At 41.8% G+C, this 23,957-nt stretch overlaps 2 protein-coding genes across 4 annotated transcripts in view; one reads left to right on the forward strand and one right to left on the reverse strand.

Annotated features, from left to right (window-relative positions):
* Positions 1-2,570, reverse strand: part of slc39a11 (solute carrier family 39, member 11) — a 61,417-nt gene extending 58,847 nt beyond the window's left edge. For 2 of the 3 annotated variants that reach the window (XM_029528283.1, XM_029528282.1), the window contains exons 1-3: positions 2,401-2,512; positions 1,230-1,347; positions 991-1,029 (exon numbers count right to left, since the gene is read on the reverse strand). In XM_029528283.1, coding sequence (XP_029384143.1) covers positions 991-1,029; positions 1,230-1,347; positions 2,401-2,465 — 222 coding nt within the window. In that variant the 5' untranslated portion in view covers positions 2,466-2,512. The other variant, XM_029528284.1, reaches the window with a different exon arrangement.
* Positions 2,571-8,116: 5,546 nt separating this feature from the next.
* LOC115059841 (somatostatin receptor type 2-like) lies at positions 8,117-11,169 on the forward strand. The gene is made up of 3 exons (XM_029527559.1): positions 8,117-8,504; positions 9,304-9,629; positions 10,732-11,169. The coding sequence occupies exons 1-3, from the start codon at positions 8,117-8,119 to the stop codon at positions 11,167-11,169; spliced, it is 1,152 nt and encodes a 383-aa protein (XP_029383419.1).
* Positions 11,170-23,957: the final 12,788 nt, after the last annotated feature.

Here is a 23,957-nt window from a genome sequence, read left to right on the forward strand (position 1 = left end):
CTGGGGAAGTTGAGTTGTCCCCCGGAAAACAACAAGCACGGTCTCTAACTTTTTCAACTGTTGTGAAATGTTGCAACTTACCCACAACAACCCCCACTCCTCCCCAGAACAACCCATCGGCAAATACCGAACAAGATAGCGGCGCGCGTTGGTGCAGTGTCTTCTCAAGCTCCCGGTGAAAGGCCTATTTTTAGTCGTGCTCGTGCAAACAAGCGCTTAATGTATAGTTTTGCAGAACTTATTGACATCAAGAACAGGTTTGCAACACAGGTCGCCCCTGTGCACAAGTCTATGAAAGGAAGACTATGACTAGTGAGGACAGCAGACTGGTGCAGAAGAGCGCAGCAGCTTGGAAGATAGAGGTAGCGGAATGCTCTGAAACAGAAGAGGGGGAAGAGGATCACTCTTTCTGGCAAATGTCCGCACTTGTCCGGACAACAAAGTGGATTTACTCCGTCTAAGGCTGGGTTTTTCCCAGGAGATGAGAAACTGTGCAGTATTCTGCTTTACAGAAAAATGGCTCAACAACAACATGCCGGACTCTGCGTTCCAGCTGGATGGACTGCTACTCTTCTGAGTGGATCGCAACCATCTGTCAGGAAAGACTCGCGGGGGTGGAATCTTGGCAAACATAAACAAAGGTTGGTGCACAAACTGTACTTTTTGCAATTTTTTAATGAAGATTTTTATTAAGGGCGAAAAAAATCCAAACCTACATGGTCCTGTGTGAAAAAGTGTTTGCCCCCTAAACCAAATAACATCCTTAGCAGCAACAACTGTAATAGTGCCAAATCATAACAGAACTACATCAAGGCACTTTACATAGAACATATCTCAGCCAAACTCTTTATAGAGTTATTTAACAACTCACTTGTTTGGACCTGGAGGAAACCCATGCAGATACGCTGAGAAATTGAAGGGTTAGGGTTAGGGTTAGGGTTAGATACACGTTTCTGTATCTATACTGTAACTGTACGTGTGTAAACTCACCCCAGCTGCAAAGCCTAAGCTTCCATCCATGATGCGCTTCTAAAAATGCCAGACAAGACAGATAATATGCAACTTCGTCAGATTAATTGTACCAAACACTGACAATGTAACATATAATCTTTCATTGAACCATTTACTGTTGACTTAAAAGAAAAAAAATGCAACATGTCCTGTGAGGCAGCAGTTCAAAGAAAGCAAAAGGGCACAAGTTTGATCCAACACAAACTGACAATCAGTACCTGACGGCTGGAGAAGACAAATACCAGGGCTGCTCCAGCAGCAGTCAGACCCCAGGTGAACAGAGTCCCCAGCAGAGCCTGGATTACAGTTCTGTAGCCTTCAAGCATGGCCCCAGACCTAGTCATAGCACACATACAGGTTATCATTCCAAAGAAACTTTGAAAGCTACAGGAAAGCAATCTCCCAGTAAATACCCTGCATTTGATTACTCCTACATGCCCAAAGCAAACATTGTCTCCATCTTGAACACAGTATTTATAATAAAAGTGACACGTGAAAGCAAGACGATCACTACTCTTTACCTAAGCTTGTCACAGATGTATAGTATAAACAATGACAAGCGAACAAACAGATGAATAAAAAGGGGTACATTCATTTTCAATCAACATGCATATCTAAGCCTTTGTAGAACTAGTGTGATATGTTTGCTTCAGAACACAAGAAAGCAAATAAGTCTTGAGTAAATCCTGTTTGCTTAGGATTTCATTATCATCAACTTCTTTATTTACTTCTCATCTGAAGAGTACATGACATAAATGTTGTCATGTTGTGAATACAAGAACGGTCCCCTGCAATACTGTAAAAGACAGTTTATATTTTTACTGCCTAAATGGCTAATATGGTTATATGGATGATGCTTATATTTTCTTCAAAGCAATCATGTAGACTTTGCTGTCAGGTAGCCACTGTGACTCTAAACTTGGCTAATTAAATGAGCAAGAGTCATTTCTTTTGCTCACATTAGACTAATATGTGCTAACAATTTCACAATAAATTAAAAAGATGCAAGAAAAGAATACACAGAACACAGTACCACGATGTTCAGACTACTGACAGTGACTGTTGATGTCATTAACGTACCACCATTATGAAATGAGAACTTCCATGCTTATTCTTTTACAGAATATATTTCATGTGTTATGAGGACCTAGCTTTAGCATCTTTGCTGTTCCAAGTTGAGCTTGAACTAGCATCAAGTAATTGTCTTCAACAAATGAGTGTTATTCCGAAAACAGTTTCGATTTGGGTTAATTACTGCCGTTTACCCGTGTGAAGTACAGTGTCCACGTCTATCTGCGTTCCAAACGGACACACACACGCAGTTCGCAAACTATTCCAGTAAATGACGTAACTAACGTGGAGACAAAAGCCAACAACCCGAATACGTACTCATTCGTGTTGTAAAAAAAATCCTCACACGCCGTTTGTGACATCTTCATAAAACATGCATTCATTCTCCTCCCCGCTTGTGTTATCGGGGTTTTGTGCCATTAGTTTCGAATATACTTACTTGTTCCCACGAGTGTCTCGACTCCTTTACATTTACTTCCTACTTCCCGTTTGGCGTATCTATGACATTGCATGCCCCGCCTATTGCTAGTATCATTAACAGCTACTGTCAGCTAAATACAATACGCATGTTTCGAATTTTGTGTGTGTGTGTGTTTCTGCATGTTTGTTTGCCGCACTGTTATTCTTTCTAGATTGCAATTTTCAAAACTTGGATCCTGTTTTCTTAGCGGAAATGCTCTTTTCAAATTATGCACTTCCACTGGATATCTGGAAGTTTGGTAGCTGTCAAGATTACTCTTGGGATACTTACATCGGGGGACTTCACTCAACAATCAAGCTTCGGGCTACTAATATATGGAGGACCAAAAGGGGCAGAATTAAATATATAAATAAATCTGTAAATAATCTCTCAAATGTGTCATTAATTAATTAAAATGGGAAATAAATAATAAAAATTTTCATTAATTCATTAAAATACCAGTTCATTTAATGTAAACATGTATAATCTATTATATATATTCATTATTTCACTATGCAAACACATCTAACGCGAATCGAGTCTAATTGATTACTTTTGATTGAAGCCTTGAAGTCTTTCAAAACATTGTGGCTATTGTGTTTCAACTTTTTTCAGGAGTTGGTGAAAGACATATTAGACCTTGCCGAGTATGTGGAAGTGACCCAGAGCATGTAACGTGTAAAGCAGAGGAATTTATGCCAATGCCAAGTTGTGTGGCATTATTTCTGCACTTTCCGACCAAGATATTGATCACAAATTTAGAAGTAGTACTCTACCATTTCAGACACAAACACACACACAAGGACCGGGATGTTTGGCATTTAACATACCGACTGCAGTTCTGGAGCACTGACTTCTTTTTGGTAAACCAGTTTGTTTGGAGTATCAATGAAGTCTATCAGGAGGAGCATGTGATAAAGTGGTCAGAGGTATTTACACTAAATTCATGAGTTTTCAGCTTTTGAATTGCTGGTCTCGTCCAGATATTATGCCTAGTCTAACATTATTCATTATTGTTTGGGTATGTGTTTTTGTGCAGAAAGACAGACCTGCAGTCAGCTGTGAGTGATGAGGAGTCGGACCATGTTGTAAGTTCAAACACATCCTACGTAGCTGCAATGTTTGAAAGACTTCCGGGCTTCAAACTAAAGCAATCAATTAGACTCGATTCGCATTAGCCCTGCCCACTGACTTTGATGGGTGACAGATAGGGCAACATGGCAGCGTGTGAGTTGCTGGTTGTCTTTGTGTGTTGGCCCTACAATGGACCAGCGACCTATCCAGGGTGTACCGCATCCAATGGTGTGTGCTAGGATTGCAGCAGCCCCAGAAATGAATAAAGCAGATGAAGATGAGTGAGTGAGACTTTGACAGATAAAATTAATTAATGAAGCACTGCAACAGGTAAATAAATAAATAGTGAAATAATTCATTTGTATATATTATGTATATGTATATTTACATTAAATGAACTGGAATGTTAATGAATTAAAGAAAAATTTAATTATTTATTTCCCATTTTAATTAATTAACCCTCCGTTCACATGGGAGGATTGGCACATAAGCGCAGAAAAGAGATGTGTACCCACAAAAGACATTGTTCAGTCTGAAATGTGTGTGTGAGTGAGTCAGTGAGTTGGGGTGGTGTGTATGGGGATGTTTTCTGTCTGATAGATGAATATAGTCTGGATACCCATGGAAACCCTGGATACTCATTTCCTATGGTGGTCACTTTTGACCGGGAACACCACAGGTGTAACAAGGTTGATTAAAACACTCAAAATTCAATGAAAGTGATGATCATCACTTTTATATGTTTAAGTGCATAGTGTGGAGGATATCATAAGGCTTTGAGGCAATCAGATGTAAAACAATATTTATTGTAAATTGGTCAGGTTTGGCCCGAACACGACAGGAGGGTTAATGACATGTTTAAGTAATTATTTAAAGATTTATTTATATTTCATTCTGTCCCTTTTGGTCCTCCACACTAATCAGGGATCGGATTCTCCATTCTGTTCTCAAGAAAGATCTTGAGGATTGTCCTAAATTCTAAATTAAGAAATTCATAAGAAAATTCTTAAGTGCAATTGCTCAATATTTTCTGGAGAACAGTCTGAAATTTAATTTCTTATATAAATAATTTCTTTATTTTTCCTATTTATGAACTTCTTAAAATACGTCACAAATTAATATGTTGCAACGTACGAGCCAATAAACAAAAAAAAAGAAGACTCTGAGAGTTATATATACTATACAACTATATGGCATTTGTGTGAGGTTAATGTGATGCGAGATGTAGAGGGCTGTAATCACCAATCAATGGCCAGTTAAACATTGTGGTGAGATCGGTGCCATGCAGCTTTCCAGCAACCCTGTGCTGCGTCACGGCGTTTGTACTATGGACTTTCCCCCGAGGAACATCTTACCGTTATGGACATGCTGATCTGAGAATGAGGTTTACTGTTTTAAGGTAAGTAATGTTAACTAAAATTAGTTCAGATTCATATGGTGCACAAGGCTTTATATGTCATTATTTGAACAAAACCTTTACTTCTTCATAGCAGCACATGAAATTTACCTTTGGCTATCACCTACTTGTCTTCTGTTGTCCCCCTTGTTATTGCTGATCGCAACTTTTAATTAAGTCTCGCTCTCTCTCAGACACAGACACACATCTGAAAACACAGTTTTCTCTTTAGTGGCTCCAAAAACAATTCTTCCCAAAAGCCACTAAGCCACTACTTCAGAATTTTGCTTTTGAAATAGGCAAATCTTCACGAAATTAGAGCGAATTTTTGATAGTACTTGAGTATTTAGTAATGGGTTAAGAATGAGATTTTTCATTGTTATTGGTGGGATATACTATTAATTGTTGCCATGAATAGATACATGCATTGCCAAAGCTATTAGCTGCTCAGTAAATCAGTTAGAGACATACTTCAGGTCACATTTTATCAGTCAAATGTGTCATATCATAATGGATTAATCTCCATTGCTAGACAAAAGAGACAAATGGTCACTAGAAGAGTGGTCTTACCAATGTCAATCTCTCTCGACAATATGGTAATTCACTGAGATATTTATCTGTTTTTTATTGTGTAAACCCTCACTGAACACATTTGGGGTTTTTCACTTATGTGCACATAAAATCAAAGCTTTGAGGATACATCCTTTCTATTTCGCACTTAATAAAACAAATTGCTGTTTATTTACATTACATACATTTACAATTGAAAAATACTTTTATAGATATCAACCCACTGATAACAGCTACATTTACCCCCATATGTGCCAACCATAAATTTGGATAAATTATAAAAGCAAAAACTAGTCTGGTTGTCCATGTTGAGTTGGCTTCTGTCACTACAGAAGAAAAATGAGTGAACCTTCCACAGTGTCAGAGCTGTTTGTTCCCATGATCAATTGAATAAACATTTGTCTTCAGCAGCGCAGCTATACCTTTTTGCATGCAAACATACATTGGGCATCCATAGACACATATACACACACGTGACCTTGACTACGTGTGCTTTATCAAATCAGATTCAAATCAAATCAAATCAGATTTATTTGTATAGCGCCAAATCATAACAAAGTTACATCAAGGCACTTTACATATAGAGCAGGTCTAGACCAAACTCTTTATACATTTATTTAAAGAAAAACTTCCTTTAAGAGGCAGAAACCTCGAGCAGAACCAGGCTCAGGGGGGGCGGCCATCTGCCTCAACCGATTGGGTTGAGAGTGGGAGAGAGAGAGCGAGTGAGAGAGAGAGAGTGAGACAGGCATTGGAGGGGGGGGGGGGGTGTATGCAGGAACATGTTGCTACATGAAGTTCATGGAGTTGAGCTGTAGCACAGAATTCATGAAATATGGGACCAGTAGGTGTTGCAGGAACATGGGATGGCGATGAGTCAACACCTGCAGGATGAGGACAGGGAGAGAGAGGAGAGCAACTGGGAGAGACAGAGACTTAGGCAGAACATGGTTAATAAATGCAGTATAAATAAACTGTGTTTTTTTTAAGAAGGATGGTTTTTATCAACGCATGCAAGAGGGGAGGAAAGGAGAGCGAGCGAGACGGAGGGAGAGAGAAAGAGGGAGAGGGGGAGAGAGGGTGACAGGGAGAGACAGAGAGAGAGAGAAGCTCAGTCCTTCCCCCGGCAGCCTAGGCCTACAGCAGCATAGCTAAAGAGTAGAGGACTTTAACTTTTTAACTATAAGCTCTGTCATACAGGAAAGTTTTAAGCCTGGTCTTGAAAGTTACTAAAGAGTCCGCCCCCCGGACCGATGCTGGAAGTTGGTTCCATAGAAGAGGAGCCTGATAACTGAACGATCTGCCTCCAGATTTACTCTTGGAGACTCTAGGAACCACAAGTAAACCTCCATCTAGAGAGCGGAGTGGCCTGCTAGGACAGTAAGCAAATATGAGCTCTCTGAGATATGATGGAGTTTGGCCATTAAGAGCTTTATATGTTAAAAGAAGGATTTTGAATTCTTATCTATATTTTACTGGCAGCCAATGAAGAGCAGCTAACACAGGAGAGATATGATCTCTTTTCCTAGTTCCTGTTAATATTCGTGCAGCAGTGTTCTGAATGAACTGAAGCCCTTTTAGAGATTTGTTTGGACATCCAGATAGTAATGAGTTACAGTAGTCCAGCCTAGAAGTTACAAATGCATAGACTATTTTTTCTGCATCATCCTGAGAAAGGATGTTTCTGATTTTCCTAATGTTTCTCAGGTGGAAGAAAGCTGCCCGACTAACTTGTTATATGTTTATCTAGACTTCATCATTCATTTTGACAATGAATGCTTGTGAATATCATGATATAGATGTGTGTTTGCTATGATGCTCATGAACAAAACTAAAGTTTCCACTGTATTTATGGTATGAGTTTAAAATATGACTGCCAGATTTTTTTCCCATCTGCTTTTTCTCAAATGAAGCATAAGCTGCTCAGTTTTCTTCAGAGAAATAATCATTGTGTCAAAAATTTGACATATTTTCTATATGCTTGTCTGAAAAATGCTTGCTATAATCACAAAAATACAGCACAGAAGAAAGTAGAGCAGCGGAAGAAGTAAACATGTCTGTCTTGGTAACAGTTGCAATTATTGTTTTACATTGCTGCTATCACATCTTACATGTAACATGTAAATCTGAAGACTTAAAGAGAAATCTAAAAATATTTTCAAGAATCATACACGACTAATATTATTTATTTTATGATATACTCTATATATTCTCAGCCAAAGCTGTTATTGTTTTGTCTGTCTCTCCATAGATCCATCTTGCTTTTTCCCCCATCTCTATATTGCTGGGATGTGATGCTTGTGCATCTTCATGTACAATCCTCAATCATCCCAATACCAAGAGCCCTCAGGCACCAACTTTTCAAACTCCAAGCACCCCAGGCTTGTCCCAGAGCTCTTGTTTCCACCCCCCAGTGCATAAAAATCTATATTTTTATGAATGTATCTTTCACACAAAACCAATTAGAATCTACCATTGCTGAGCATCTCACCATTTTTGGAGGTTTAGAATCTTTTGATTCTCTAGAACCCAACATGGCTTTGGATCCGTGGCCATCCCTCTCAACCACTCCTAACACCTTCATCTCTGAGCCCCTCCTGTATGACAGCTATATCCAAAGGAATGAGTCTGACCTGGATTTGAATATCTCCAAGACCAGAGAACCTCACCAGGACAAGACCAGCTCTATTGTCATCACCTTCATCTACTTTGTGGTATGCGCTGTGGGGCTTTGTGGCAACACCTTGGTCATCTATGTCATCCTGCGTTATGCCAAAATGAAGACAGTGACCAACATCTACATCCTCAATCTGGCAGTGGCAGATGTTCTGTGCATGATGAGCCTGCCGTTCATAGCACTGCAGTTGGCACTGGTGTACTGGCCATTTGGGGAGGCTCTGTGCAGGGTGATCATGACTGTAGGTGGGTTTCAAGCAGAGGCTTGTGGTGACCTTAAGAAAAGGTCAGCTGTTGCTACAAAGATTTTGGGCAAATAATGCAATTTATAGACCGATTTAGAGACTGTTCTCTTAACACACAGAAAGCGAGGGAACACCATGCCTGCCCAGACTTCTGAACCTATACACCTAAAAGCACTGAGTTGTTTTAAAAATTACGACAAAAAATATGACCACATAGTATTACTATTACCTCATCTGCTATGGTGACTTGTCATTTCAATATTTCTGTATTCATTAAACAAAATAGATACAGGTGTATTGTTGAACTTTAGATGTTCAGACTCATTATTACGAGGCAGGATAGTTGTTCCCCATAACCCCAGTCTTCATATCCACTGAAGATTGCTATGTCATATTAAGAGTCAAATATAGAAAAATTGATTCATGGGCAACTGGATTTGTATTTGTCTATGAAAATGTTTCGCCTCTTATCCAAGGGGCTTCATCAGTTCATGCTTGTTGGTCTACTAGTCCACACTAGTCTGACTTTTCATAGACAAATACAAGTCCAGTTGTCCACGAATCAATTTTGAGAGAAGGAACAATGACCTGGATGAATGAAAATATTGATAGACAAATATAGGAACAATCTTTTCATCTAATTTGCAAAGAGGTTTCCACTACTAACCAACAAAGTATTTGAAGTGGCTTCTTGTAACATTTGAGATTTGTGATTACTGTTCACTGATCAAATATAGGTTCAGCTAATCCTGTTATTTTCTCCACTCATCTGCTTCCTCTTCTCCTCTACCCTCTCCCAGACTCTCTGAATCAGTTCACCAGCATCTTTTGTCTCATGGTGATGAGCATCGATCGATACCTGGCTGTGGTCCATCCTATTACGTCAACAAAATGGCGGAGGCCACATGTAGCCAAGCTAATTAATCTGACTGTCTGGATTGTGTCACTGTTAGTCATCCTACCAACTATGATCTTTAGTGGCCTGGATAAGGTGCCAGTATGTGGCATTATTTGGCCAGAGCTACAGGACTTCTATTACACAGCCTTCATATTCTACACCTTTTTCGTTGGATTCTTCCTGCCCCTTGCAGTCATATGTCTGTGCTACCTCCTTATAATAGTCAAGGTGAGAGCATACCACTGCACGTGTCATTGTAATGTAACTATGTTTCTGTTTGTCTCCTCTATCATCCTAGAAATAAAAAACTAATAATTTACATAACTGGTTATGCCACTAAAATGTTCACATTCAGGAGAAAAATAAGTTATTTTGGCTACAGAAAGTAAGTTGTTTATTTTGATACAGTAGTGTGTAGTGTGTATAGTCAAATCTGAAAGGAACAAGTTTTCCAAAATGTTTAGTTGGACAAGGAGCTGCTACCAGTGCTTTTTATATTCAGTGTATGTATTTAAACATTTTTTTCTGAAGCTGGTATGCTATATGTTACATATTAATGTTTGAGAAATATGTTAGGGTGGGATTCAATTTCTCATCTAAGGGCATTTGGGCCAATGAAAATCAAAGACGAATTCAGTTCTAGTATTTTCAATACTAAATCCGCTACCACAAAGAAAAGCAGACACTGGTACTTGTACAGTGTGGTAATACACATGCAATTGTGCACACACATACACAATAAATTGACGAAGAAGGAAAAACCAGTATTGTCTATTTAAAACGCACCATTAAGTTTAGTTTTTTTTTTTTACTTATTTTCACCATGAAGTTTTGACAGACCTAGCTACTAACCTTACCCTAACGCAGGCAGCCTGCTGATATTGTGAGTACTCATGAACAGACTAACATCTTGTAACATGAACTGTCAGGACATTACTTTAATAACATGTCTAAAAAATGTTAAAGTGAACAACTGGTATGCCCTGAAGTCTTTGTACAGATCCAGAAGCTTGTCTTTGTTTAAGCTGCAAAATTTAAGGTGTTTTGTCCTTTTAGTTAAAATGCTCGATGGATTGTTTGTATACTGGCCTTGATTGTCTGTAACATCCCCTTGCTGATGCATCTCAAAGAAAAAAATTGTATACTCTCTGGTATACGATATATTTACAGCAGTTGACATCTGCAGTACCTTTTCTGACCTTATCCAACTTTGGTGGAAAAAAATATGCATGCATTTTGTCGTGTCAAATTGTTCCTTGAAGCTGTTTTGTTGTTTCACTATTTAAACACTGTTAGTTTTTAAGCCACTGAATGTCCTTCCCTTTCTTAGGTGAAGTCTTCTGGCATTAGAGCTGGTTCCTCCAAACGCACACATTCAGAGCGTAAAGTGACACGGATGGTATCCATCGTGGTGGCAGTGTTTGTCCTCTGCTGGCTCCCTTTCTACATTTTCAACGTCACATCAGTCACTGGGTCCATCAACCCCACCTCTGCAGTGAAAAGCGCATTTGACTTTGTAGTGGTCCTTGGCTATGCAAATAGCTGTGCCAACCCAATACTATACGCCTTCCTGTCTGACAACTTCAAGAAAAGCTTTCAGAATGTTCTTTGCCTGAAAAAGGTCTCAGGCCTGGATGAGAGTGAGCGCAGTGACAGCAGAATCAACAGGATCAACAGGAGCAGGATAGTAAATGATGCTGTCATCAGTGCTAGGTTGGAGACTCACAGTGATGCACTGCTCAATAATGAGCTACAGAGCAGCATCTGAGGGTAAATAATGAACCCTCACATACAGGAAAACCAGTGCACTGCTAATGACCCATGCTCAAAGATATGGGGGCAATAAGCTGATGTAATAGTTGCGGCTCATGGATAGTAACACACGAACAAAGTCTAACCAAACAGTAAACATATTCCATCAAAGGTCAGGGAAAGTACATTGATTCGAGGCACAGGCCAGAGGACATTGGCCTTGCCCTTCGTGAATCAAATTAAAACTGACTCTGATTTGGTTTTTCACAACTGTAGCGGAAAACTAATGGTGAAATCAAGCATGTTTGTTTTCTCAAACTGGATGCTTCACACCCAGACTTTTGGGACTGGGTCAGAGAGTGGAGTACTGCGCAGCCACTTTTTAAGCCAGTAATGTTATTTGTCCGTGAAACATACAATTGAGCAACCACAGCCAAAGATGAATAATTCATAGTCATGTTATTTGTAGCAGCTGATGAGTCTTATCTTGTGCATCAACATGCAACAAAATGGAAAGCCCCTACAAACATAAATATCCCTAAATGAAAGCTTGTTGGATCTAGTTGAAAACTAGAACTGGAACCAACTGGAACCAACTGAAGCTACTCCGAACTTCCCTTGTTCAAACATGATTTTTTAGACAGAATAATTTTTTCTCATATAGATTATTTCCCAACCAAAATACATTTATAAGACAAGCCCTGCTGAAATTTTCTGTATTTATTGATATGTATCAAAGATATCTTTGAAACTATGTTTATGAAACTCATCACGTTAAGATATTCTACATACTATACTGTGAGTGAGAGAGGGGAATATAATAACTAACTGGCAAACTGACTAAGAACTGCTTGCACCTCTGAAATTTGGAAATGAGCTCACACCAAAATGCATCAGGGTTAGGGCTAGAACTGTGCAGGCATTGTTTTGACGTAACTGATCATTTGGTTAGCTTCAAGTTATAATACACTGAATCCATACTAATTGTCTAGTCTTGGATGTTTAGCATTTGTGATGTACAAATCCATGCTTTTAACCCCAAATTTTTTTCATGTTTGATGGAAGTTTGCTACGACCATCGAACCAGTGTCATTGATGAGGAACTTGCAGACAAAAAAAAATATATTCAAAACAATTTTTTAATAGGGAGTGTTTGTATAAGATTGAGAGATAAGATTAGCTAATTGGGCAGGACATTTATCTGTACAATTTACAAACTGTATTTTAGTGACATTTCTTTCGAAAGTAGTTCTCCTACTTCTCACTTTGTCCAGTTGATCCATCCTTATCTTTGCTATTTGTTATTAACTATCATTCCAAATGAACTTGATCTCCCTGTAAAAAGGACTAAAGTAAACTAATGCATATGATTTACAAAATTGTTGATTAAATGTTAATAGTAAGAAAATGATTACTTAAATTCTTGCATAGTCCACTCATAAATTACAGGACACTGCTTAAATATGAATAATCATATATGTAAAATAGTCATGTCATGTGATGTTACTAGAAAAATGTTTTAATTCCCACATGCTTAACTGTTTACCATCTTACCCAACCAGTTCACAGTCAGTGGTACAGGTAAAGTAAATCAAAAAACATGACATTAACTTACTGCAAATCATGACCCTGAGTGGCATTCAATACAGTTAATGAGTAGTTAAAGCAATAAGTGGGTGGGCACCAGGAGCAGGGCACCTGCCACCCTGTCCTCTGATTAGCCCCTTATGTGCCCCCTGAGTTGTCATTGGCTTACAGCGCTGTCAGTTTTGAAAGACCACTGCTTTTATTTTGAAACACATGTAGGAAGTTACCCTGCAAACTCAATTCTGTAATTCACCACTTGTGAGTCTTGAAATAGACTCTTCCTGCAGCACCTGCAACAAGTATTCACTGGGGTTCAGGTAAGAACTCTAACCCTGTATTTCTTTAAGAGAAGCTCGACAAGCAAACAGAGCAAAACTTAAGTTAGTTATGTTCTTAGGATGGAAAGACTGACTTAGTTAGCTACATTAGCATGGAAAGACACTCACTGCTGCAGTTATGGCCTCAATTTGCAAGTTGAACTGGGGGCAAAATAATCAGCTGTTTTTTATTATGTTTATTGATAATTTTTGAGGTAGACAAAAGGGAGATATCTTCTTTAGAAGCAACAGAGCAATAGGTCAGTGTAGGTCAGCAGAGAGAAGTCCTGGGAGTCAGAGTCGTTCTGAATTTCCAGGCCAGACCAGCAATCCTGGACCACCATGTGAAAATACATATAGAAATATAAGAAATTGATGAGACATTTAATTTGTAACCCTAACAAATAGTTAATGTGTTAATGTAAATCAAAACTTTTAGACACACCAGGGATTGATAAGGACCCTGATGAAGACATAATCGAATCTGACAACAGCAAAAGCAGGTCCCTCTCTTTTGCTGTGCCTTTAGGTCCCCAGTGGAGAATATTAAATAAATAAAAATGTAATTAACCGATCATCTAGCAAATATTTGAATTGCCCTTTTGTTTTTTGCTTTTTTGTTTTTTTGCTTTGTACATTTTTGATTAGCAGTGTGGCAGCATAGTGGTTAATGCTTTTGTCCAACAATAAGAAAGTCACGGGTTTGGTTTCTGGGCAGAGTTTGCATCTGAGTCCTGCCTTGAGTCCCTGTCTGACAAAACTGGTGTACCTGGAGTAAGCCCACAGAGGCATTGGAAGAACATGCAGAGATCTTATGATTCTCAGATTCTATTGGAACACTGATGACCTCAAAACAGGGCTGTGAAAATTCCATATATACATATTGCATAAGTTTTGAGCCTGGTCTTGAAAATTGCTAAAGAGTCCGCCCCCCGACTGATACTGGAAGTTGGTTCCATGGAAGAGGAGCCTGATAACTGAACGATCTGCCTCCAGATTTACTCTTGGAGACTCTAGGAACCACAAGTAAACCTCCATCTAGAGAGCAGAGTGGCCTACTGCGACAGTAGGGGACTATGAGCTCTCTGAGATATGATGGAGCTTGGCCATTAAGAGTTTTATATGTTAACACAAAGATTTTAATTTCTATTCTGGATTTTACCGGCAGCCAATGAAGAGCAGCTAACACAGGAGAGACATGATCTCTTTTCCTAGTTCTTGTTGATATTCGTACAGCGGTGTTCTGAATGAAGGCCTTTTAGAAATTTGTTTGAATTTGTTTGGATGTTTCTGATTTTCCTAATGTTTCTCAGGTGGAAGAAAGCTGCCCTAATGACTTGTTTAATATGAGGAACAAAGGACATGTCCTGGTCAAAAGTTACTCCAAGGTTTCTTTCAGTGGAGCTGGAAGACAAAGTGATGCCGTTCAGACTGATGAAAGTTCATCGACAGAGGATCCTGTGCTGTCATCGCTGTGGACAAACTATATGTCAACGGCCAGCTGTTCCACGATCCAGAGATCACCCCTTGGCTCTATTAAAGCACACGCTTCTCTCCACCCGAGGTTCATCGGATTCACCTGGGTATGGTAATCGTATGGTTAAGGTAACGGATGAAGGTAACATCAATTACTCTCATTGATTCTTTCTTTCAAGCCTGTGTTAATCATGGAAAAATATACAAATGCACATTGCATGTGGTATACCATGTTGTTCTCAGCCATGGAAAATGTGTATTTATTTCACTCCGTTCTTTTGTGGTATACTTTGTTTATGAATGTTATGTTCATATGGGGTTCGCAGTGCAATTATATGTAGTTACATTGCAGTCACATTGGCCACACACAGGATCTCACTTCACCTCTGGCACTACCACGCATTCACACACGCACACACACGCACGTGCACACACCCATTTATGTCAATTTACACTCTGGGTTGTCACTTGGAATTTGCACGGCATCAGCTCACGTTAAAAATGGCTTAAAATTTTAACACACCTACACAATTTACAAGCAGATATTGTCCTTCTACAGAAAACCCATCCACCGAAGGCAGGAAACCGTATATTTAGCTCATCATAGTTTCCGCACACATACACAGCTAGTAATAACACCAAACACAGAGACTTAGCCATACTAATCAAAGCAAACATTAGGTTTGCTTGTAAGATCACCATTGTAGATCCAGAAGCTAGGTTTATAATAATCAGCATATCCACACACATCACTGAAGTATGTATTGCCAATATATATGGTCCAAATGTTGATGGCCCCTCCTTCTTCACAGCACTTTCGGCCCACTCAGACACAGCATTTGTAGTAGGAGGGGACTTCAACCTGGTATTCAACCCACAAATGGACAGAATCAGTAGGGCAGCTAGTCAATGCAACTACCAATCATCCAAGATAATAAAGCAGTATATGAGTGATTTTGGACTTTGCAACGCTTGGTGCTCACATCACCTCACGCTTACTACTCACCAGCCCACCACTCTTGTTCTAGACCACTTCAATTGTGACGCCTTTGACAACAAGATCCACCCCATTACCATCAGCGACCATGCACCAGTCACTGACACTCAAAAAAAAACAAACAAAAAAAAAAACACCACCTTCTAAACAAACTTTGAGGAATGGACAATATTCTGTGAACTAAATGACCAGCTTGATGTCTCAGCCTGCGTGCTATGGCAGACAGCAAAAGCAGGCAAAAAAATATCTTATTCTTCATATAAGAAAGAAAAACAAGAGAAAGCTCTCAAAACTGAATTAAACAAAAAAATTTTAACTTTGGAGACAGCTCATGCCACCTCCCAAGAGGAACATCTACTGAGAATTAAGGGAATTAAAACAAAAAATTAAATGAAATTACTCATCAAAATGCAATTTCAACCGCAGAGATTACACTTGGAGAACTTTGTACCTTGCAATAAATCGAGCAGATTTCTAGCAAACCAACTAAAACAGCGCAAAGAACTCCACTGGGACAATAACCTGTAGCCCAGAAAAAAATAAATCACATTTTTAGGGAATTCTATAAAAAAAAAAAAAAAAAAAAAACTTTACTCATCTGAGATTAATCCCTTCAAATCCAGCATTGAAACTTTTCTGAGCACAGTTGACTCGCCAAAATTAAATCAAGAACAAATAAACGGCTCTGGAGTCACCTATTTCAACCGCGGAACTTCAAGAAGCCCTCAAACATATGCCAAATAAGACAGAACTGGGACCAGATGGTTTCCCTATAGAATTCTACAAAGAGTTCTGGCCAGAGCTTGCACCAATATTTTACAGAATGTTCCCTGAAATGCAGGAAACCTCGACCCTTCCACCCAACATGAACTGTGCAAATATTAGCCTTATCTTTAAACTAAATAAACCCTGCATGCCATAATAGTCTCCCTAGACATGGAAAAAGTATTTGATAGGGTGAATTGGAGTTTTCCCCTCACCACATTACAATAGTTTGGGTTTTGAGATAACTTTGCAAGCTGTATCAAAATATTTTTTTGCTCTTCCAGTGCTTGTGTCAGAACAAATGATCAAACTTCTCCAAGCTACAGAGGCTTACCAGACAGGGTTGTCCGTTTTCCCCTTTGTCATGGGTGTAGAGTGGACCCAATTGCAGCACAAATAAACCAGATCTTTGGAATTTACAGTCTTTATTCAATAGGTTTAGCTGGAACACAGCAACCAGAAGAAGCAGAACAGATGAGAAAGCAGCACTTAAACCCAGGTCTCCCAGATGCTAGGTAAGCAGGTTAGTGTAGAACCACAGGACAGGCTTGACTGAACAGGAACAGGCTGAATGCCACCTAGCCACAGGCAGACGAGTAGTAGAAAACAGGCAGGAAATACTCGAGACAGAAGGTTGGTGGATTTACCAGGGCAGAGACGTGAAGCAAAGGTGGGAGGCAGGTTGGTTCGATACCAGGTAAGCAGTACGGGAATAAACACTGGAGAGTTAGGCATGAGAACAAGAACAATCTGGCAAGGAATGAGAGGAGTGAACCTGCATATATACTGACTTGATTGGAGATGGTGAGCAGGTGACAGCAGCAGGTGGAAGCAGCTAGCTAATGAGGGGTGTGGCTGAGCAGGAGAGGTGCAGAGCAGAACTGGGGCACCCTTCCCTTTTTGCTATATTTATAAAGTGACTTGCAGCTGCATTTCAGCAGAACAAAAATATTAAGGGAATTGATACAGCAAATGTGAACCATTTGATAAGTCTTTATGCTGATGATGTATTAGTTTTCCTACAAAATGCACAAAAGTCTCTCCCTGAAACAATAGCACTCACTGAAAAATTCCCAACCATCTCTGACTACTCTATTAATTTGAACAAATTGACTGCACTACTCATAAACTCAGATTTCCAGAGTATGTCAGCCACCCCACTATGGCCACGAAAACATTAGACACCTAAGTATCAACATTGCCGCCAAACATTCCGACCTGACATGGCTAAATCGCACCATCCTATCGCACCTCACCTGGTGGAGGACACTACTCATATCACTTATGGAAAATAAAATTTTCAGCATGGGTTGATAAAGTCATAAAACATTCATACAATTTAATGAAATCACAGCAAAATTTGGTATTAACAAATACACACTTCTGGAATATCTTCAGCTCCAATCTATAATTAAAGGGCATATTGCAGGTTATTTTTTTTTTTCAAAATTTATATATAATCTTGTCTCAAAAATACCATTTAAAAAGTTAATGGAGGTTTAATTTTTTTAAAAAGATAAGAGAGCACACATTTAGTCCAAAAAGTGACAGTTTTGAGCTAAGCCTCTGAAAACACTCTTTTTTTCAACACCGTGTCATATGACGTAGGCAGAGGGAGTCGTATGGTAGGCTCTGCCATCACTCCATGTGGGTGCAGGTAGTTCAGTCAGAGCGGTCGTGTTATAGAGAGTCAGTGTGTTTTCAGGAGTGTTGTGTTGGATTAATTTTTCATTATCATGGCAAATTGTTGCGTTTGTTGAGGTTGCACAAACTCCAGCCTGTCATGACATCGAGTCCACAGGTTTCCTAACAGGAAAAAAAACTTCTGTCTAAAGAGATGGCAGTTCACGGCATCAGCTACGACAAACAACCATTTAGACTGGAGGATTATCAACCAAACGATCTGATGGAGTTCAACATGGGATGCCGAAGCAAGACCCAGGTGTGACTGACACCGGGTGCAGTGCCTTCAGCGCACACAACCTCCTCAGTTCAATTGTCTGAAGCAGGCTCCGGTTGTGCCGCCGGCGCACAATAAAGTAATAAAAGTAATAGCACTGCACTTGGAACCTGGGGGTGACATTCTCCACTAAGGCCAAGTAGACATCTACCTCCCTGCAGCACATGCTCTCCTCGGCTGTGTTCTTGGTCAGGGCTGTGAAAGTGTTTCTCTCCCACAGCGGTAGTACAGTGCTATACCTCGCAGTGTTGATCGATATTACAAGTAACGGACACTTCATCAAGATCATTAATTTAGATTTTTTATGAGTATCAATACTCCTGCCTGTAATAGATGGCCATTAATAATTTTTCTATTGCCTGAAATATGATGGTAATCTGTGCAATATTATGACATGAACACAATATAACACATATCCTTAGCTGACATGTATAAGCTAACACCACCTTCCTTGCTCTCCACTGATTTTCCTGACACCACAGCTCTATTTCTCTCTTCTGACCATTTACTCTCCCCCTGGACGTTTATCTGAACTACGTGACTGGCTCACCAGATTGCTATCTGCATGCTCTTTGGGTTTTTACACCTGTCAACACCTTCTGGCAGAGGGTTAGCAAAGATAGCGAAGATTTATCATGGTGGCTAGGGTACCACACTAATGACGTCACTAATGTCAATATCCTGCATGCTCCTTACTGACCTAAGAAATACCGAAGGACTACTGGTCCCTATTAATTAAATCCATATTTTCAATGGGGGGCAAAGCTGGCCTGCTTTGGATCTTGCCTGTGTGGTGCAGGGTCGGGGGCATGGGGGGTGCCTCCCCTAGCATTGTGGCGCCCTGTGAGACTCAGGGGCCCTTGGGCTGGATTGGAGTTTCCCTGCGGCATGGGCGGCCCATCACCTGGGCCCTGGCGGCTAGGGTCTGTGCGGGTCCCTCGGTGGGGGGTTGCCCGCAGTGGGGGAGGGCCAGGGGATGCTGTGATGGCCTGGGGCATGGCTGCCTGAGGAGAGCTTAGCCCCTGTTTCACTTTCTTTTTTCTTTTTTGTGGGGGGTTGGGAGGATGGATGGGTGAGTGGAAGGGAAACTCTATCTGGGATTGGTGGGCCTGGTCGCTGTGGTGGGCCGCGGCTAGACCCATCCGAGTGTAGGGGGGCCTTGCTGGGGGCCTGGTTGGGTTTCTTTCTCTCTGTGGGCTGCCTCTGGGTGGGAGTCGTTGCTCTCTTGTTTTCCTACATATCCTTGCATGGGTTGGACCTGAGGCCATCACCTGGGGAGCAGGGGGGGTGGGTGGCATGGGGCAGCCTGCGCTCTGGGGGTTGCTGGTTTCCCTGGTGGCTTGGTGGCTTGGTCTTGACCTGCCTGCTAACCCAGAGTGTGTTGTTTCGGCCCCACAGATCAACGACAGTCAGCCACCCACAGCATCCAATGACAAACTAGAGCATACACATACAAAAACCTGTTTAAGATGGCGGCGCATGTACACGCAGCGGCCTCATGCTCTCCTGACAATGCGTTGTTTTGTTCGTCAAACAAGTGTTTGTCTGAAAGTTTTTCTCGTCAGTCTACATCGGAATATCTGTACAGTCGACAGGCTTTCTTACACATTCGAAGAAACAAGATCTGCCGAGTTTTGAACACGGAATTAGTGAACTCGCTAAAGGAACTGGGACTGATACGTTGGCCTGCTAACTCACCGGACTCGCCTGCTACCCCTCCCCCGGAAAGAAGGCATCGGAAGTGGTGTGCTAGGACGAGGAAGCGGGGCAAGCGCGGAGGTGTCCGAGCTAGGCTAGAGGCTAAGCCAACTCGCCCAGCCATACCATCTATCCTTCTGGCGAATGTACGATCACTGGACAACAAAATGGATAACATTAGACTTCTGAGATCAGTGAATCGAAAAGTGAGTGAGTGTGCTAGTTTTCACTGAAACATGGCTAAATGACAACATTCCGGACTCGGCGATACAACTGGAGCAGCTAACATGCTACAGATCCGACAGGGCTCACGCAGACGGAGGGAAGACACGTGGTGGCGGCGTTTGTGTTTACATCTGCGAAGCGTGGTGTCGAGATGCCACTGTAGTATACAAACACTGCTCACCTCTGGCAGAGTTCATGATCGTGAAATGTCGCCCTTTTTACCTGCCAAGGGAGATAAGTTTGATCCTGCTGGTTGCTACTTATATTCCCCCAACTAATAACAACAGCAACAGAAGTGCGGCGCTGAATGAACTGTACCAGGCTATCAGCGAACAACAAACAGCACAACCAGACGGTTTCATCATCCTTGCTGGAGATTTCAACCATGCTGATCAAAACTGTTCTCCCAGAGTTTTATCAGCATATCCACTTTCCTACAAGAGGAGACAGCATTCTGGACTTTGTTTATACTCAGTACAAAGGAGGATACAAAGCCACCCCCCTCCCCCACATTGGCGCCTCTGATCACCTCACCATTATGCTAATGCCTGCATACAGACCGAGAGTGAAAGTCATCAAACCTGTTCGGAAAGAAATGAGAGTGTGGCCACAGGAGGCGATCTCTGCTCTACAGGACTGTTTTGGGACAACAGACTGGGAAATGTTCAAGGAGGCAGCCACCTACAACAGCATCACAGATGTTGAAGAGTACACAGACACTGTGACCTCCTACATCACCAAGTGCATAGACGATGTGACCCACATCAAGAGCATCACCACTCAAGCTAACCGGAAGCCATGGCTAACAGGAGACATCCACGGGCTGCTGAAGGCCAGAAACAAGGCCTTCAAAGCTGGGGATGATTCAGCGATTCAGCCCTAAGGACAGCGAGAGCCAACCTGTCCCGTGGCATCAGGAAAGCGAAACAAGATTACTCAAACAAGATAACCTCCCACTTCAAGGACAGCAAGAATGCACAGAGCCTATGGCAGGGCATTCAGGCCATCACAGATTACAAACCTGCATCACGAAGCTGTGAGAGCGACATCACTCTGCTCAACAACCTGAACAGACAGACAGACACTTTGCACGCTTTGAGGAACAGAACACCACTCGCCCACAGAAAACACCACCACCTTTGCACGACCAGCCTCTGTGCCTGTCTGCTGCCAGCGTGAAGAGGACACTCTCCGCCATCAACACCCGGAAAGCAGCAGATCCAGACAGCATCCCTGGTAGTGTGCTAAAGGATTGTGCAGAGGAGCTGAAAGACGTCTTCACAGACATCGTTAACACCTCCCTGAGGCAAGCCATTGTGCCTTCAGGGTTCAAAGCTGCCACTATCATACCTGTGCCAAAGAAATCATCCCCATCCTGCTTCAATGACTACCGTCCTGTGACACTGACACCCATTATCATGAAGTGCTTTGAACGACTCGTCTTGTCACACATCAAATCCACCCTGCCCCCCAGCCTGGACCCTTACCAGTTCGCATACAGAGCAAAACGATCCACAGACGATGCAATTTGCTCTGCCCTCCACCCAGCGCTCACCCACCTGGAAAAGAAAGACTCATATGTGAGAATGCTGTTCATAAACTTCAGCTCAGCGTTCAACACCATAGTACCACAACAACTCATCTGCAAACTGGACAAACTGGGCCTCAGCACCTCCCTCTCAACACTGGTGGGCCTCATCACCAACGGCGACGAGGCCCACTACAGGAAAGAGGTGGAGCTTCTTACCAACTGGTGCAAAGACAACAACCTCCTGCTAAACGTCAGCAAGACCAAAGAGATTGCTATCAGCTTCCAGAGAGGCCACACCCAACACCCCCCACTGACCATCGACAGTGCTGCAGTGGAGAGGGTGAGCAGCACCAAGTTCCTGGGGGTGCACATCAGCGATGACCTCTCCTGGACCACCAACACTGCATCACTGGCCAAGAAAGCACAGCAGCGTCTCTACTTCCTGCGCAAACTGAAGCGGGCAAGTGCTCCACCACCCATCATGACCACATTCTACAGAGGAACCATTGAGAGCATCCTTACCAGCTGCATCACTGTGTGGGGCAGGAGCTGCACTGACTACAACAGGAAGGCTCTACAACACATCGTGAGAACAGCTGAGAGGATAATTGGTGTACCACTCCTCTCCCTGCAAGACCTATACACCACCCGCCTCACCCGCAAAGCCATCACAATCGTCAATGATGCAAGTCACCCTGCACACAGTCTGTTCAGCCTCCTGCCCTCTAGAAAGAGGTGCAGAAGTCTCCACTCCCGCACCACCAGACTCACTAACAGCTTCATCCACCAGGCCGTGAGGCTGCTGAACTCTCTCCCCTGTCCACTCTCAGTCCCAGCCAGAAGAAACAACACCAGGCTGGCAGGCTGGCAGGAGGAGTCTAGGAACATTGGACTCTCACCCCCCCTGCATATGCAATTTGCACACACCTGCTGCTAACTGTTATTTCTATATTTGCACTACCCATTATTATTATCACTACTACTATCTAAGTACTTGCACTAAAACCCTACAACTACCTCAATGCACACAGCTGGAACACTCAGTGTTGTCTTGTCTTGTCATACCCTGCTATGTTAGAAGTGCACCCTGTACTTTATGTCTTGTCTTGTCATACCTGGTTAGATTAGCAGCACTAGGCAAAGTAGCCTTCAGCTACTGCACTTTATTTATTTTAACTTAGTTTAGGATCTGTCTTGTTGTGCAGCTGCACTTTACTATTGCCCATGTAAACGCATAGGATAGTGTGAAACACAATTTCGATTCCTTTGCATGTCAAGTACATGTGAAGAAATTGACAATAAAACTGACTTTGACTTTGACTTGACTTGACAAATATACACACACGCACACACACATACACTACACTACACAAAGGTGCACAACTCAGATTGCATGAAAAATCCTGCCGCCATTGCTCTCACTGCTTATGTTGATATTGTCGTTTCTGTGTGCCCCTCATCTCCTCCATGTTAATATTCTTGTTGCTTTTGTTGTTCTTGTTGTTTTTGTACCTCCCCTGTCTTCCCTATCCTGTCTCTGTTTTCTCTTTCTATCCACTCCTGAACCTCAGTCCGGTAGCTTCACCAATAAACGAATAGCATTACCAACACAGATGGCGACAGCAGGCGTATATCAGACTCTTTCTTCGCAGAGTGAAACTGTTTCAGCACAACAGCCCCAGCTGATGAACAGAACATGCTAAAAAAATACAGCAAGTAGCTATTATTCCTGGAGCATTTTTGGGTTAATTGGTTACTCTAAATTGTCTGGTGTGAGTGTGAGTGTAAGTGGCTGTTTGTCTCTGTCTGTCTCTGTGTGTTGGCCCTGCGATAGAGAGGCGACCTGTCCATGGTGTACCCTGCTCTCATCCAGTTTGAGCTGGAATTGGCTCCAGCACCCCCGCAACCCAGAAACTCATAAGCAGTTGAAGATGAATGAATGATTAAAAACTAGTACACTGGCCAGCTCAGTGTGTTATTTTTAACTTCACCTTCCTTTAGACATGATTTAAAATTATATTCATTCATTCAGAGTCACCAATTAACCCAAACATGCATGTCTTCGGACGGTGGGAGGAAACCGGAGTACCCGGAGGTAACCCATGCAGGCATGGGGAGAGCATGCAAACTCCACACAGAAAGGCCCCAGGCCCACGAACCGAACCCTATTGTGGGGCAACAGCGCTAACCACTATGCAGCCACACTGTGCAACAATTATATTCTGTAAATAAAATATGTGCATTGCAA

Source organism: Echeneis naucrates, chromosome 19 (assembly GCF_900963305.1).
Source record: "Echeneis naucrates chromosome 19, fEcheNa1.1, whole genome shotgun sequence".
Lineage (NCBI taxonomy): Eukaryota > Metazoa > Chordata > Actinopteri > Carangiformes > Echeneidae > Echeneis > Echeneis naucrates.

What these genes read in the sequence shown, in the direction of transcription:
- LOC115059841 (XM_029527559.1), top strand. Translation starts at nt 8,117, where the DNA reads ATGGCTTTGGATCCGTGGCCATCCCTCTCAACCACTCCTAACACCTTC. An exon ending in CAGGGTGATCATGACTGTAG is followed by an intron (nt 8,505 to 9,303) that starts GTGGGTTTCAAG and finishes ACCCTCTCCCAG; the next exon opens with ACTCTCTGAATCAGTTCACC. An exon ending in ACCTCCTTATAATAGTCAAG is followed by an intron (nt 9,630 to 10,731) that starts GTGAGAGCATAC and finishes TCCCTTTCTTAG; the next exon opens with GTGAAGTCTTCTGGCATTAG.